The sequence below is a fragment of the Odocoileus virginianus genome, chromosome 2 (assembly GCF_023699985.2).
Source record: "Odocoileus virginianus isolate 20LAN1187 ecotype Illinois chromosome 2, Ovbor_1.2, whole genome shotgun sequence".
NCBI lineage: Eukaryota > Metazoa > Chordata > Mammalia > Artiodactyla > Cervidae > Odocoileus > Odocoileus virginianus.
The window spans coordinates 5,908,520-5,923,271 of NC_069675.1; the positions used below are offsets into that span (position 1 = coordinate 5,908,520).

The 14,752-nt window shown below is 47.5% G+C and overlaps 1 protein-coding gene across 12 annotated transcripts in view; it reads left to right on the forward strand.

The window, feature by feature from the left end:
* NPAS2 (neuronal PAS domain protein 2) overlaps positions 1–14,752 on the forward strand; it is a 198,652-nt gene that overhangs the window by 120,546 nt on the left and 63,354 nt on the right. For all 12 annotated transcript variants that reach the window (XM_070475081.1, XM_070475084.1, XM_070475108.1 and 9 more), the window contains exons 4-5: positions 2,164–2,255; positions 9,036–9,125. In XM_070475081.1, coding sequence (XP_070331182.1) covers positions 2,164–2,255; positions 9,036–9,125 — 182 coding nt within the window. The remainder of the gene's footprint in view (positions 1–2,163; positions 2,256–9,035; positions 9,126–14,752) is intronic.

A 14,752-nucleotide genomic window follows, 5' to 3' on the forward strand; every position in this document is an offset into this window, starting at 1 on the left:
CTTGAAGAGATCTCTAGTCTTTCCCATTCTATTGTGAAAGTCGTCTCCCCATTCTATTTCTCTGCCATCTCAGAGAAAAATCAGAGATTTGATTATAACACTGAATTCTTGGGATTTCCCTGGCAGTCCAGTGGTTAAGACTTTGCCTTCTAAAAGTTTCAGGTTTAACCCCTGGTCAGGGAGCTAGAATCCCTGGAAACTACCTAAGTGTTCATTGACAGATGAATGAATAAAGAACATGTGGCACATATACACAGCAGGTGATTACTTAGCCATAAAAAAGAATGAACTAATACCACTTGCAGCAATTTGGGGGCTTCCCAGGTGGTGCTAGTGGTAAAGAACCCACCTGCCAATGCAGGAGATGTTGGAGATGTGGGTTCGAGCCCTGGGTCGGGAAGATCCTGTGGCAGAGGGCATGGCAACCCACTCTAGTATTCTTGCCTGGAGAATCCCATGGACAGAGGATCCTGGCAGGCTACAGTCCATAAGGCTGCAAAGAGTCGGACAGTATTGAAGCGAGTTAGCACACAGCGATATGGATGGACTTGGAGGGCATTATGCTAGGTGAAATAATTCAGATGGAGAAAGAGAAATACTGTATGATATCACTCATATAGAGAGTCTTAAAAATACAACAAACTAGTGAAAATAACAAGAAAGAAGCAGGCTCACAGATGTAGAGACCGAACTGGTGGTTAGCAGTGATGGGGCAGACAATATAGGGGTGGGGGTATGAGAGGTTCAAACCGTTGGGTGTGGGGCAGGCTCAGGGATGTGTTGTACAACGTGTGGAATATAGCCAATATTTTAAAATAACTGTAAGTGGAAAGTAACCTTTAAAAATTGTATAAAAATTAGGGACTTCCCTGGTAGTCCAGTAGTTAAGACATTAGCTTCCAATGCAGTGGGTGTGGGGTCCATCCCTGGTCGGGGAGCTAAGATCCTACACACCTTATAGTCAAAAAACCAAAACATAAACAGAAGTAATATTGTAACAAGTTCAGTAAAGTCTTTAAAAATGGTCCACATTAAAAAAAAAAAACTTTAAAAAATTATATAAAAATTAAAAAACAAAGCAAGAGCATTGTAGGTTAGTCAGTGAACAACAACAACAAAAAAAAAGGTGAAATGCCCTGAAATTTTACGGTTCTGCTAAGAAAGAAACTTGATTGGTGTTTTCCCAAACTTGACAAAAATGCTAAGAATTTACACAAAATTGCCAAGTTGTAAAGCAGAAAGAAATTCTTCTAAATCATGAATAGGAAAAAAAAAAAAACAATGTCAATCAACTATTATAAAGAGGAAAAAAAACCCACAAAAGGGCAGGAAAACTAGAGTGTTTACAGAGTCCTGTGTAGACCAGTGACTATTAGATTTACAAATACGAATAATGTCTTGCGAACAAGGTAGTTACTTGAAACAGGCAAAGTACAGATTAACCCCAGAAAGTTTTAGGAAAAATAAATTCTGGCCTTCAAAGCAACTAATAAGCAGCATGTATTTATATAACGAATTATACTTCAGTAACTGGAAATGCTGAAACATACATTGCAATCTGCACAAATGCAGTAGGTTAGGAACTTCGTTCCCTAAGATGTTTCTGGAATTTTTAAAATCCCAGCTTGCTAAAGTATTTTGTTTCGCCTTGGCCATGAAGAAGCAGCTTAAGGACATGCGTCTCTACCCTGTCCTTGTTGCCTTGATAACCGGAGTGAGTTGCCCTTTCCTTCTCTGGGGGATCTTCTCCACTCCGGGATGGAACCCCTGTCTCCTGCGCTGCAGGTGAATTCTTTACCAACTGAGCCACCAGGAAAACCCAGGTGGCAACTACCAAACTCCAGCCGCTGATGATGGGCTTTGTCATGTGAAATTCAAGGGCGAGGTGCCACGTGCTAATCACAGGCACTACACCCAGTGCAGAGGGTGGGGTGCTCTCTTCCCAGAGACCTCATTAAAAGTCAAAAGGAGAAAACAGCAAGAGTCCGTTATCTCCAATGTACCCCATCCATGGAAATCAGAGTAGCATATGCCCTTACATCAGCTTCTTTTATTAAAATACACATTTATACGAAATTGCATAAAAATAACACGTGTGTCATTTCCTAATTCCAGTTTCTAGGTGTCTTTTCATCTAAAAGCTTGTTTGTGTTCTTTTTTTAGAAGTCTCAGCGCAAACGGAAGTCTGTGACATTCAGCCAGACTGGAAGCCTTCGTTCCTCAGTAATGAAGAATTCACCCAGCTGATGCTGGAGGTGAGGTGCACACTTCAATCAGCTTGATGGGTTGCGGATTAAAATGTAGCTGCTTGTTTCTGATAAGACCATGTGCCTGAAGTAAACAACTGGTCTTGACCCTGAAAGGAAGGCTGGGAACAGACAGACTCTTGAAAAAAATCTGCCTGCTGTGGTGTGTGTTTTGGCTACCGAGTGGGGCAGGAAAAGCCAGAATCCCCAAACTCAGTGTGAATGTGTCCTGTTGCCATGGTGACTGCAGGGCAGACCCACTCCAGCCTCCCAGCCAGAGGACACCTAGCGGGGGAGCCAGGCAGGGACGGAGCCGGCAGTAGGGAGAGCCAGGGTATTTATGTGAAATAGATATATGCATATGCCTTGGGTGCTATTGTGTCCGACCCTCTGTGACCCCATGGACTGTAGCCTACCAGGCACCTCTGTCTGTGGAATTCTCCAGGCAAGAATACCGGGGTGGGTAGCCATTCTCTTTTCCAGGAAGTCTTCCTGACTCAGGGATCAAACCCTGGTCTCCCTCATTGCAGGCAGATTCTTTGCCCTCTGAGCCACCAGGGAAGCCCAATGCAACAATTACATATACTTGGTAGGACACATTTTGAAAGCAAAAGTCTTCTTTTAGAATTATGCTTTTAACTTGAGGGCCTGTTTCATCAACATGGTGTATGGTATCAATCATACATGGCTATGCCCCGCCCCCGCCCCCACGACCCCCGAGTGTGCCCTCCCTGTGCGGAGAAACTCACATTTCTTCCTCTGAAAAGTTGTGTGCCTGTGCCCATCTGCTGGGCTGGATTGGAGGCAGTCTGGCTGATCTGAGTGCCTGGCCTGCCTCATGTGTCTCTAGGGGTGAGACTTCTCAGGACAGATGACGATGTGCTGTGTGCTGAGTCATTTCAGTCATGTCCGACTCTTTGCTACCCCATGGACTATAGCCCACCAGGCTCCTCTGTCCATGGGGATTCTCCAGACAAGAATACTGGAGTGGGTTGCCCTGCCCTCCTCTAGGGGATCTTCCTGACCCAGGGATTAAACCCGCGTATCTTGTGTCTCCTGCATTGGCAGGCAAGTTCTTTACCATGAGCCACTGGGGAAGCCCAGACGAGGATAAGCCACTGCAAAAACATCCAGCTGGTTCTGACTTCTAAGCTAGGGATAAGTCTGGGAGTGTTCAGATACCATGGCGGACATAGAGAAAGCCTCAGAGGTGGTGTGTCTGAACCCTTGAAGTAGAAAAAACCTGGGGTGGATGGATTCAGTCAAAAGAAGTTAGATGCTAGCTGTGTCACTGGTTCCCGGCAGGGTATCAGAAGGTGACTCTTTGGTCTCCAGCTTTCTAGATCTCGTCTTATGTGCCTATATAAGACTGATATAAACTTTAATTTACATAGATTAACTGCAGAAAACAGAAAGTTACTCGAGTAAGAAAATGCCAGAATGAAGCTGTCCAAATATTATGAAATATAAACGCATTAATGAACATTTGCATGAAATGAAAGATACTTAAATCTGCATGTGAACTATATTTAAAGAAAATACAGAACTTTCTCCAGAAGCAATGCATTTTAAGTATGTTAAATTTAGAGCAGCTTGTGATATACAAGGTTGAATTAATGTATCATTATGCTATCTCACAGAAGTCATTTTATCTTCTAATTCTTAGGGAAAAGTAATTAAAACATAACCCTATAGCACATAACAGTCTTTAGAAGCCTGTGGCACATTCTACCCTCCCCACCCCCAAGGGAGTTTCACGGTATCAAAGGTGTTTGAGAAAATAAGACTTTTATAACAGTAAAAATGTAGTTTCTTGTAGTAGTCTCATGGTGGCCTGTGTTTCAGTGGAGTCAGTTGTAACTTCTTCTTTTGCATTTCTGATTTTATTGCCTTGGACCCCCTCCCTTTCTAACTTGATGAATCTGGCTAAAGGTGTATAGGTTTTGTTTATCTGTTCAAAGAACCGGCTTTTGGTTTCACTGATCTTTTCTGTTGTTTCCTTAGCCTCTATTTTGTTTATTTCTGCTCTGGTCTTTATGATTGCTTTCCTTCTACCAACTGTGGGGGTGTTTTGTTCTGTCTCTAGCTGCTTTGGGTGTAAGGTGGTTGTCGTTCAGTCGCTCGGCCACGTCCGACCCTTTGTGACCCCATGGGCTGCAGCACGCTGTGCTTCCCCATCCTTCACTGTCTCCTGGAGTTTGCTTAAACTCCTGTCCACTGAGATGTAAGGTTAAGTTGTTTATTTCAGATTTTTATTGTTTCTGGAGATAAGCTCATATCTCTATGAACTTCCCTCTTCACACTGCTTTTGCTGAGTCCCATAGGTTTTTAGATTGTTGTGTTTTCGTTTTCATTTGTCTTTGGGTATTTTTATTTCCTCTGTGACTTCTTCACTGATCCACTGGCCATTTAGTAGCAAGTTGTTTAGTTTCCCTGTATTTGTGTATTTTGCAGGGCTTTTTTTTCTTTCTTTCTTTCTTTCTTTTTTTTTTTTTTTGTAGTTGATTTCTGATCTCATAGCGTTGTGGTCAGAAAAGATGTTTGACAGAATTTCAGTTTTCTTAAATTTGCCGAGGTTCACTTTGTAGCCCAGCATGTGGTCAGTCCTGGAGAATGTTCCATGTGGCCTTGAAACAAAATTGTACTCTGCTGCTTTTGGATGGAGTACTCCATAATCACCAATTATGTCCACCTAGTCTAATGGACTATTTAAGGCTCGTACTTCCTTAGGTTTTCCATGTGGATGATCTGTCTGTGGATGTCAGTGAAGTGTTGAGGTCCCACTATTATTGTGGTACTATCCGTTTCTCCTTTTCTGCCTGTTATCATTTGCCTTCTATATTGAGGTGCTCCTGTATTGGGTGCATATATGTTTACACTTGTGGTGTCTTCTTGGACTGATCCCATGGTTATTATGTAATGCCCTTCCTTTTCTCTTATAACAGTCTTTACTTTAAAAATGAAAATTTTGGCTGAACTGAGATTTAGAAGGCTGAAATTTCTAGAAAAAGACTAGTTTAGATCTGTATGGATATGCATTATGCACTTTCCTCTGCTCCTAGCGTAGACTCTTTGAAGCCAGTCTAAAGGAAATCATGCTACATAAGTGAATTGGATGGACCCCAAATTAAGCCTGTACAACAAGCAGGAGTTCTGGGTAAATTGCATCTTTGAGACATCTGGGAGACCATCCAACTAGAACTTTAGATTTGTCTCTGACTGTCTTAGGCTCCTCTTCCACCCTTTTGCTCCTCAGGAGACACGACCAGGTGAAGGGTGACAGGAGCCTCCTGTGCCTTCCTTGCGATGGTCCCCATGGGATGATGCTCTCATTTTCCAGGATGCAGCTTCTCCATGGTATGCATCCCATCTCAGCTGCACATCCCCCTCCTTTGTTCAGAGCCACTTCAGGGAGCATGAGGAATCCAGATGCCATGTCTTCGTAACTAGGAGTTTCCTTTTTAAAATGAAGATGAAACCCAGGACAGAGCCCGTCAGACCCCAGGGAATGGCACTGCTGGTGTCTTCTGAGTGTGAATCCCTGCTTCCTTCCTCTTCTCCCAAAAAGGCCCCAAACCAGACTCCAGGAAAACTCATACCATTGTGGGACTGGAAAGAATGAAAGCGACTTGGTCTCAGCCAGCCGAGCTGGTCGAGTGAAAGCTGCCCAAGATGGTAGCCACAAGCGTTAGAACAAGTAAATTCAAAGGAAGGGACACTCTCATTGACAGGCAGTTACGGGATATGCAGTATTTATGAATTTTGTTCAGAAAAGCTACAGCCATCTTTTCTTTTAGACCAGAGGTTGTCCCAGAGAAGACAAGAAACATTCTGTCAGAACCAGGGATTGGCAGAGAGGTGTCATCTCGTTTCCCTCTGGTGTGTGGCAGGTGTGAAACTCGGGCCATTATGGAATCTTGGGTGTCCACTGAAGGTCCTGCCAGAGTCCCCATTTCAACAGGAGGGGCACGCTACTTTTTAACCATGTCCTGTTGAGTCACTCTCAAATGTTGCCAGTGGGACTTCTGAAACCATCACAAGCACTCTTAACGCAGTGACTCAGCGTAATCCTCATGCGTCTGATGGAAAATGCCAATGGGCTGATGAACGTTATCTTCCATCCATAAATACCTCCTGCTTTTTAACACCCACTTGCTTTATAAATTCAAGAGGGCATGGGCTCACTGTGCAAGAAGAGAATTTAGACTGCTCCTGCTTTTCCCAATATTTCAATCTGCTGTTTCCAAAACCGTCCCGCTGATGTCATCCACAATGCCTCCACCTCTTAGAAAAATTCACCTCCAGGAGCACTGCTAATATGATTTCTTTTAATTTAGAAAAAATACTTAAGTGGAAAAGAAATAAAGGTCACCAGAATATTGGGGCTTCCCAGGTGGCTCAGCAGGTAAAGAATCCTCCTGCTGATGCAGGAGTCGCAGGTGATGCGACTTCGATCCTGAGTCAGGAAGATCCTCTGGAGGAAGAAATGGCAACCCACTCCAGTATTCTTGCCTAGAGAAGCCCAAGGACAGAGGAGCCTGGCGGGCTACAGTCCATGGGGTCTCAAAAGAGGCAGACATGACTGAGCAACTGAACACAACGGCAGGATCTACTTTGATGTTCATGATGACTGGTAAATCTGGTCCAAGATTTCTCCACCTCAGCCCAATTAGCATTTTGGACCTGATCGTTCCTTGTGGTAGGGACATACTGTGTATTGTGGATGGGATGTTTCAAAGCATCCTTGGCCTCCACCCACTAGATACCAACAGTGCCCGCCCCAGAAGCAACAACCAGAAAGGTCTCTAGACATTGCCAGATGTCCCCAATGGGGCAGAGTTGTCCCCAGTTGAAAACCACAGACATAATCAAAGAGAATGGGGTCCACTTAAGAAATGTGCTTTAATAGATGTTTCAGTCTTAAATCCTGCAGTGTGTGCCGTGTGCTAAGTCACTTCAGTCATGTTTGTCTCTGTGCAACCCTATGGACTATAGGCTACCAGGCTCCTCTGTCCACGGTATTCTCCAGGTAAGAATACTGGAGTGGGTTGCCATTTCCTCCTCCAGGGGATTCTTCCCAACCCTGCAGAACCTAAGTGTTAAATAGTCAGTGACCCTAGTAGTAATTTTCCCAGTGAAAAGAACTCTCTCCCACGGTGGTGTGTGCCGATGGTGGTACCCTTCTCCGCACACTTCTGGACTATTTCTGGCTCCTGTTGCCAGGCACTTAGCCGCATCCTCCTACCCTGAAAGAATCCATGCCCTCTTGGCTGCACAGAAGATCAGCAACACCCTGGGAAGATCGAGCTGAGGGTATACAAAATGTTTCCAAAACTTTCTAAACACATACTTCACTTTGGGAATTTTTTTCCCTCAAAGTAGAAAAATCCACACATTTGTGCAAGATGCTATTTCAACAGTACAGTCAGTGAGGCAGCAGTGATAGTTTACAGCAACCGCCTGCCTGAGCATCTTATGTCCTCGATTATTTGTTTTGGGGGAGAAAGGTTTTGTTTTTCATCTCTTCCCTTTCCATGGCAGGCCAGTATTGTGAGTTGCCCGGATGACCCCGTTCTCTGCTGGACAGAGTCTGAGTTTTAGAAATCACCTTTCTGTGTGACTTATGAAAGCATTGTGAGCACCTGATTAGGAACCCGAACACCAAACAGCCGGTGGATCTGTGAGAAGACACGAGGGCCCGTATCTTTTCTCTCATGAGCTCCGAGGGCAGTGCATCTAACCCACGGCAGACACTCGGTCAAAACTTCTAAGCAAATGAATTTTCCAGACATGCTGAAATATGGTTGGCCTTCCATGTCTGTGGGTTTCACACCCACGGTTGGCTGAATCCCAGAATGCAGGGCCCATGGATACACTGGCAACTCTGGGGAACTTGAGCATCTTTGGAACTTGGTGTCTGCAGGGGTCATGGGACCAGTTACCCATGGACACTGAGGGATGACTGCTCTTGTGGATCTAGTCGAGTAACCCAGCCTTTCCCCATCTGCCCTTACTTTTCCCTTTGGTGGATTAATGTGAATGTTCTTTATAAAGAGTTCCTTCAGAAGGTCTTTCTGTGGCAATGGACCAGCAGGCACAGTTTCTGCTTTTAATGCCTCTGTGAGCTCGTGTGTGTGTGTGAGCCGCTCAGTCATTCTGACTGTTTTTCAACTCCATGGACTGTAGCCTGCCTGGCTCCTCTGTCTATGGAATTCTCCAAGCAAGAATACTGGAGCGGATTGCCATTCTCTTCTCTAGGGGATCTTCCGATCCAAGGATCGAACCCATGTCTCTTGCGTCTCCTGAGATGGCAGGCAGATTCTTTGCCACTGACACCACCATGGGAGAAGCCCATGAGCTCCTGTATCTTTTAGTAAATGCTTACCACTGAATTCACAGTGGTAATGGGGATGGAGAACAGGGATTGTGAACTCTTCACTGACACCTTTTAATGGCAATTGTGATATTTCTGATTCAGCCCAAATGCACACTTATCAGTAAATGTACTCAGGTAATTTCTACCGCTGAATTTATTTCATGATACCACAGGTCCCATTTTCCACTAGGCCCTTTCATGCTTTGCAACCATTTCATCTGGGTTAGACAAGTTCTATGTAAGAAACCCACTTGTGTGCAAGACAGAAAAAAAAGTGCTGTGAGGTTAGCCATGGAAATATTCAAAGAGTTATGAAACGAAGTCATTGTTGTAACCCAGGGTCCTTGGCTTCAGTGATCCCCTCCTGCATGAAAGCATGACGGAAGAGCCTTCACCTATTGCATTTTTCGCAGGCCTTGGATGGCTTCATCATCGCCGTGACGACAGATGGCAGCATCCTCTATGTTTCTGACAGCATCACGCCTCTCCTTGGGCACTTACCGGTGAGTTTCTGCCCAGACGGCCTTTGCCAGTATGTGTGATCCTCATTCCCATTCAGGTCTCAGAGTTGGGGCACTGTGGGTCTGCAGGGTCTGTGTGTGAGGAGGGTCGAGGAGTCCTGACCAGGCCAAGGCCTAGCCCCAGGTGCTTCCAGACAAAGGGCAGATGCAGGACTGTGTCGTCCTGGAGTGAGTAAGACCTGAAACAGGGGCCATGGTGAGTCCCCACCCTCCACTGTACCGGAAACCGCCTGGAAGCCACGCGCCCACGACACAGTTGTCAGAGCTCAGAGCCTCTGTGGTGGCTGATGGACACCTGCAGAGGAAGATAGGGTCCCCCAGGGGCAGGTGTAGGAGTGTGCACCAGATGGCTGGAGATGGGGCGGGGTTTGGGGATCCCTGGAGATGTGCCTGGGATGCAGTATGTGTGACACTTGCTGGTGGCAAGGGTTCAGTGACAGGGATGACTGTGGGGGTGGGGGCAGTGAAATACTCTTGGAAGATGTTGGACCAGGAGGACCTTGGGGGACAAGGAGGATCTGGGCAGAAGGGCGAGCTCTGCAGTCCAGGGAGCCACTTGGGGCATGGAGTGGGGCGGTGCCATGGGCACTCCTCGCTTCTCTCTCCCCCTCCCTCCTTCTCTCCCTCCCCTCTTCCTCCCTTCTTCCCTCATCCTCCCCTCCTCTCCTCCTGAGCCTCTCCGGCTCTCTGGTACCTGCATCAGGATGCTCTTACTCACAGAGCAGCACTCAACTGCTGGAGGGCCCCTGGGGGAAGGGTGTCCTGGCCAGCCTCCCACCTCCCGCCACACCATCGTTTATTCCCAGAGTCTGGCCTGGAAGTACGCTGTATCACGAGCATCCTTTGTGACTAAAGGATAAAATATCATCTCTTCTGTCTCCTCCCAGGTGGTTGTATGGCTAGGACACTGACGGGGGGTGGCGGGTAGGGGGGCGCGTAGCAGCCAGCCCTGGGGTTCTGGTCATGGGAAATCATGGGCTGGGATGATACTGGAGGACCGTGGTGGCCACTCCTTAGCCGTGCCTGCCCTGGGAGCGCCATGGCCTTGCTCTGTGGGCAGCTCGCCCCCCTGGGTGCTAAGCCCAGCTTTGCTAACGGTCAGAACCCCACATTGTCCTGGGTCATGCTTTTACTCAGAAGCCATTCCCCCTTCTGCTGATGATGCTGGGTGGAGACCAAAGCCACTGTCCATGATTTTCCTTTGCAGGTCACTGCGTGTGGTGGCCCAGCATTTTTCATTTTGCAAGGCAGATGCCTTTGTATCACTCCAAATCCGTCTGACATTGTGGTTCAGCCCATGTCCAGGGTGTATGAGACTGGGAGTTGTCTCCCCCGAGAGCCCTTGGAAGAGGCTGGTTCTCACTCAGCCCTCAGGAGTCAGGAATGCATTTTCATCTTGGTTTTTGGGTCAGGCTGGAGTAGTGATGTGTGTGTATGTGCGTGCGCGCATGTGCGTGCGTGCATGCTCAGTCATGTCTGATTCTTTGCAACCCCTTGAACTGTAGCCCACCAGGCTTCTCTGTCCATGGGATTCTCCAGGTGAGAATATTGGAGTGGGTTGCCATTCCCTTCCCCAGGGGATCTTCTCAAACCCACATTTCCTTATTGCAGGTGGATTCTTTACTCTCTAAGCCACCAGGGAAGGAGTGATGAGACCCAGTGAAATCTGCATGGTTTCTTTGGGCTGATCTGAGGAGATGGGGGGCTTCTTCGGAGGAAGTTGGGTTTTGTCTTGAGTGGACAGGATTGAGCAGTGAGAGGCGCTGATGGAAAGTAAAGACACGTTGCCTCCAGAGTGGCCTGGGGTTGTGCCCAGAGCCATTTGGTGAAACAGGATTTGCACTGTTCTGCTTTCTGCTCTTGGTAATATCTGATGACTGAGTTGCCATGTGTGTCAGAGGGGACTTAGTTGATTGGGAATTCTTCTGATTTGACATTATGGGGCAATTTAGAGTCATCTTTATGAATTATTTTCTTTTTTAAAAAAGGGTAGAGTTAATATTTTATTGTCACTTATCAGATGGCAGTTAGGTATATAATCTTTATACTTGATCTTTCCTTTATGTATAAAAGAATTGCAAGTTTTAAACAGTCAATGGCTAGTAATGTCTTCAGAAAATATGATTTGATTAGATTAATTCATGAATGGTGGCTATAAGTTTTCCCTTGTAACTCCAGAAAGTTCACCCACCTTCTGTCCCTTTTAAAATAACTGGAAGGTTGGCGTGCATTTGGCTTCACACTGTGAAGCAGCATCCTGATGGCCATTCACATCTGCTTTGAGGAACAGCACATTGGAACACTTTTCAGCGAGAGAGTGAGAGAAAGGCTTGATCATTTTGCAAGTCCCACTGTGGGGTTGGAAAAGACTCTTGAGAGTCCCTTGGACTACAAGGATATCAAAGCAGTCAATCCTAAAGAAAACCAATCCTGACTATTCATTGGAAGGACTGATGCTAAAGCTGAAACTCCAATACTTTGGCCACCTGATGCAAAGAGCCGACTCATTGGAAAAGACCCTGATGCTGGGAAAGATTGAAGGCAGGAGGAGAAGGGGATGACAGAGGATGAGATGGTTGGATGGCATCACTGACTCAATGGACATGAGTTTGAGCAAGCTCCAGGAGATGGTGAAGGAAAGGGAAACCTGGCATGCTGAGGTCCATGGGGTCGCAAAGATCCAGACACGACTGAACAACTGAACAGCAACAGTAATGCTGGTTGTACAAGTGAAAGCCCTGGCCAGAAGTGCAAGGTCAAAGTGGACTATGGGGTCAAGGTCCTGGGGCAGGGGCCACAGCAGGGTGAAGAGGTCACAGAGAAGGAAGACAGAGCACCTGACTCATGATACCACGAGATGCAGTGCTTTCGAGGAAGCGTCCCTTGGCCCTCTTTCTCCACCTCCACCTGCCCTTACCTGCCAGGAGAGTCCACCTGATCCAGGTCATCTTGTCTAGGTGGCTCCAGGTCAGGGTGGACCTGGGAGGGTGCCCTGACTAGACAAGGGCCCAGCAAGGAGGCGTGGCTGCCCATCAGACTTGATCCCAGGTGAAAAGGGTCCAGGGCAGCTTTAGACTTGTTTGACTTTTCTCTGCCTTTTGATCTGTATTTATCATGCATGCAGAAGTACGTGTAAAACATATATTCTGGTTTTAAACTAATGATAAGGTGAGTGTCAGCACACATGTACCAGTCCCCAGGGGTAAGACAGACAGCCCAACCAGGCCCACAGAAGTTCTTCTCTGCTCCTTTCCTGACACATCATCCACCATGTTGAGATGGCCACTTCCAGATCATCCTGTCCTTGTTCCTCTCTGCGGCTCTGCCAGCTTGTTTTTTAACTATTTATTTTGGGGTCTTTATTGGGGCACACGGGCTTCTCTTCGTCGTGGCTTCTCTTATTGCAGAGCACAGGTGATAGGTACACAGGCTTAGGTTGCAGCCCTCGGACTCTAGAGCACATGCTCAGTAGTCGCTGCATATGGGCTTAGCTCCTTCACGGCATGGGAGATCTTCCCGGATCAGGGATCAAACCCATGTCCCCTGCACTGGCAGGCAAACTCTCAATCACTAGACCACCAGGGAAGACTGTTCTACCAGCTTTTCTGTTCATTCGTCATTAACCACTGTCGCTGAGCATGACCTTTGGTTTATCTCCATGGAGACAGAGCCATGGAACGTGTTCTCCGGTGACCTCTCCCCTCGCTTAGCTTTGCTGTGGCTGTGGTGTGTTTGTCCATCTCACACCGTCCAGAGTGGCCGGCGTTGGTTTGTCGTCCTTGCTGTGGGCACCTGCTACAATCCCTGCCCCCAGGTCAGCGTGGAGCTCTGAAAAAGAGCGTCTGTGGATGTCTGACTGTGTTTCCTAATGGACATTTGTGGCGTCCCTCAGAGAGCTGACCGTGTATGAGATCGCTGGCTCGTGGGGTGGCGACCGGTCACTGTTACTGGGTGACGGCATCGCTGCACCCTGCATCAGCGGGGGTGGAGAATTCCTGCTGCTCCTTGTCACCAGCACTTGATACTGTCAGAGCTGTCAGTTTTTGTCAGTCTAGTGTGAGAAGAAATCTTGAAATTTTGCTTTTCCTCCTGTTGTTGGTGTGACTGTCTTCATGTACTTGGTCAGCCATTGACTTTCCTTTCTTGTGACAACCTCGTTCAAGTATTTGCTCTTTTCCGACTAGATGGTCTGGGTCTTCCGTGCAGTAATTTGTGAGCACTCGCTCCGTGTTCTGTCGGGTGCTGTTTTATTAATAATTGCCTCCTAGTCACTCTGCCCTAAGGTGACAGCGATGGCCAGACACACCGCACCCAATGCTGGACAAGTGAGGCTGACAGTGGGTCAGTCACACGGGCTCACAGTCCCAGGGAGGAGGGTGCTCCGCGTCGCGCAGGCACGCGTGGGGGCTGCACCGGGGAGCAGAGCAGGGGTGGTTTGGGGGTAACAAGAGGGGGCGCCCCTCAGTTCCCACACACGATGTGCCTGACTGGCAGGGCACTGAAGCCCACTTCCAGGATGAGCAGTAAGTGGCCTGGGGGCCCCCAGTAAGGAGGTTTGTTTAGTTCAGGGAACCTGATTGGTGGCAAGAAGGATCTGTCAGTTGGGGTGGTGAGAGGGGTTCAGGAGTCCGGTCAAGGCCCTCTCAATGCAGTTAGATGACAAGGCCACACGTCACTCTGAACCCGCATCCCAGACGCACACCAGAGATCTGTGCATTGCAAATAACTGCTCTGGCTTGCGATTCACCTTGCCCTCTCTTTAGAGTCTTTTGATGAAGAGAATATGTCTTTAGAGTTAGTCCTTTTTATACCTGAATTCATCCCTCACTCCTCCTGGGTGGAAGATGTTGTCTGTACTGTCTTCAGAGAGTCTTCCTGGTTGGCAGTTGTCAGTTGGATTCTGAGTCTTGTTCAGTCGCTCAGTCGTGTCTGATTCTTTGTGACCCCACGGACTGCAACACACCAGGCTTCCCTGTCCACCACCAACTCCCAGGGTTTGCTCAAACTCTTGTCCTTTGAGTCGGTGATATCATCCAACCATCTCATTCTCTGCTGTCCCCTTTTCCTGCCCTCAATCTTTCCCAGCATCAGGGTCTTTTCCAATGAGTCGGCCCTTCGCATCTGGTGGCCAAAGTACTGGAGCTTCAGCTCCAGCATCAGTCCTTCCAATGAGTATTCAGGACTGATCTCCTTTAGGATGGACTGATTTGATCTCCTTGCAGTCCAATGAACTCTCAAGAGTCTTCTCCAACACCACAGTTCAAAAGCATCAATTCTTTGCTGATTCTGAATCTAAACTGAATCAAATAAGATCACACATGCATCCCATCTGGAGAAGGAAATGGCAAGCCACTTCAGTATTCTTGCCTGGGAAATCCCATGGACAAAGGAGCCTGGCAGACCATGGGGTGGCAAAGAGTCAGACAGGATGAGCAACTGAGCATGCATGCCTCCCATGCCATGGTCCTCCTGGAGATTGAACCCCTGGCTGCTTTCTGAGCCCAGTCCTGCCTCTGCTCAACATGAGGCTTCTTTCTCACCAAAATCTCCTTCTCACCAAGGCTGTCACAGACCTCCAGCCAGAACCGCTGGGTCCCCTTGGGCACATC